Source organism: Sphaeroforma arctica, assembly GCF_001186125.1.
Source record: "Sphaeroforma arctica JP610 unplaced genomic scaffold supercont1.6535, whole genome shotgun sequence".
Classification (NCBI taxonomy): Eukaryota; class Ichthyosporea; order Ichthyophonida; genus Sphaeroforma; species Sphaeroforma arctica.
Window position 1 is genome coordinate 1 of NW_014034023.1, and position 1,630 is coordinate 1,630.

The 1,630-nt window shown below is 39.6% G+C and overlaps 1 protein-coding gene across 1 annotated transcript; it reads right to left on the bottom strand.

Moving 5' to 3' along the window:
- Nucleotides 1–228: 228 nt before the first annotated feature.
- On the bottom strand, nucleotides 229–524 carry SARC_15675 (hypothetical protein; the record flags this gene model as incomplete). Its single annotated transcript, XM_014290210.1, has 1 exon — nucleotides 229–524. A coding segment is annotated over one exon (173 nt), but the record flags the coding sequence as incomplete, so codon positions are not given.
- Nucleotides 525–1,630: the final 1,106 nt, after the last annotated feature.

Genomic DNA, 1,630 nt, shown 5'->3' on the forward strand with positions numbered 1-1,630 from the left:
CATATACATACATACAATATATATGTATACATATATCTATACATAAACATATATGTATATATATAAGTAACCAATATGTAATGAAATAGTAGCAGATCTATTAACAACATTATCGGTACATAGTGCCATCTCCACATCATAGACAATTGTAAAGTTAAAACTAAAGCACACGCACAATCTGTCACACACACTATTCACACTGAAGCCACTGCAAATCTATTTTTGGACGTACCCATCCATTGTATGGTGTTCCATATTTCTCACATACTTTCACTACACACACATGCCTTTTCACAGACCAAAAGTGACGTACATTACGAATGCTTCTAATACACACACATATCTTGTATTTCATACATTACGCATGATTTTCGTACACACCCACACCTTTACACAGACCAGATGTGCGATGCACTCATCCACTGCAACGGTTACATCTGCAGCCTCGCGTCTCTCACGCGCTCTGATCGCTTTGCGTTCGCGTTTACTCAGTGGCGGTTGTGGCACTGGTGTGTTGACGGTTTCTATTGGGAATTGTATGACACATATGAGAGGCATGAGCACTATACCAGGACGTGTGGAAAGTACACAATACATATGGGTCGTCTTAAAAGATGAGTCATATATATATATATATATACAGCACGAGAACTACGTATGACACATCTGGAAAGCATGAGTACTGCATTAAGATATATGAAAGGCATTTATATTACATATGTAATTACATTTATATTACATATGTGATTACATTTATATTATATATGTAATATAATGTAATTACATTTATATTACATACGGAACATGAAGTATGATTATTATATACTACCAATATTCGCAAATTGTCCCAAGTATCTCCATCTAAAGCGTGCCGATTCTCGGCTGATCCGCAAACTCCACATACAACGAGCCGCGGAAATAGAGAAGAACATCGAACATCGAACATTGTGTTAAAGCGGTTACCAAAGAGATGTGTTGGGTAGCTATAGCACTGTTCACATCCCTACACTTAGCACTGCAGATGTCAACGTATCTGTCCCATACGCGATGTAGAACACTGGCGGCTATATATAGGGTTGTAAATAGCACCAGAAAAGAGCGAATACAATCACTTACACGCTTATCAATGGCCTGAATGCTGACGTCAGTACTACTCGCCTTCCCCAACACACGAGCCATACCTTTGCCATTGCTTGAGCGTGAGTCAGTCACTGCTTTAGGGTTTCGGGTTTGGCTGGCACATCCATCAGCACCAGCACTGCTGGGCTCAGCTGTCTCCTGCGGAGTCCTCTGCAACAGAGTCCAACCAGGGCGACACACCTGAGCACCAGTACAATTCATGCGATCAAACCTTGTGCAATGCGTGTACACAAAGACCATTGTAATATATGTACACCATTCAAAGATATGTAAACATAGACCATTGTAATATATGTAGACACGCTCTCTTTTTTATTGGCCGATTGCAAGTATCTTCTAAAATATCTCTAAAGTCGTGTGGGCAGTACGACAAAATCCGAGAAGCTTGGATTCAAGCAAGTACGCTTGCAGTACGCTTGCAGTACGCATATATATATATATATATATATATGTATACACACACATATATACACACACACACACACATATA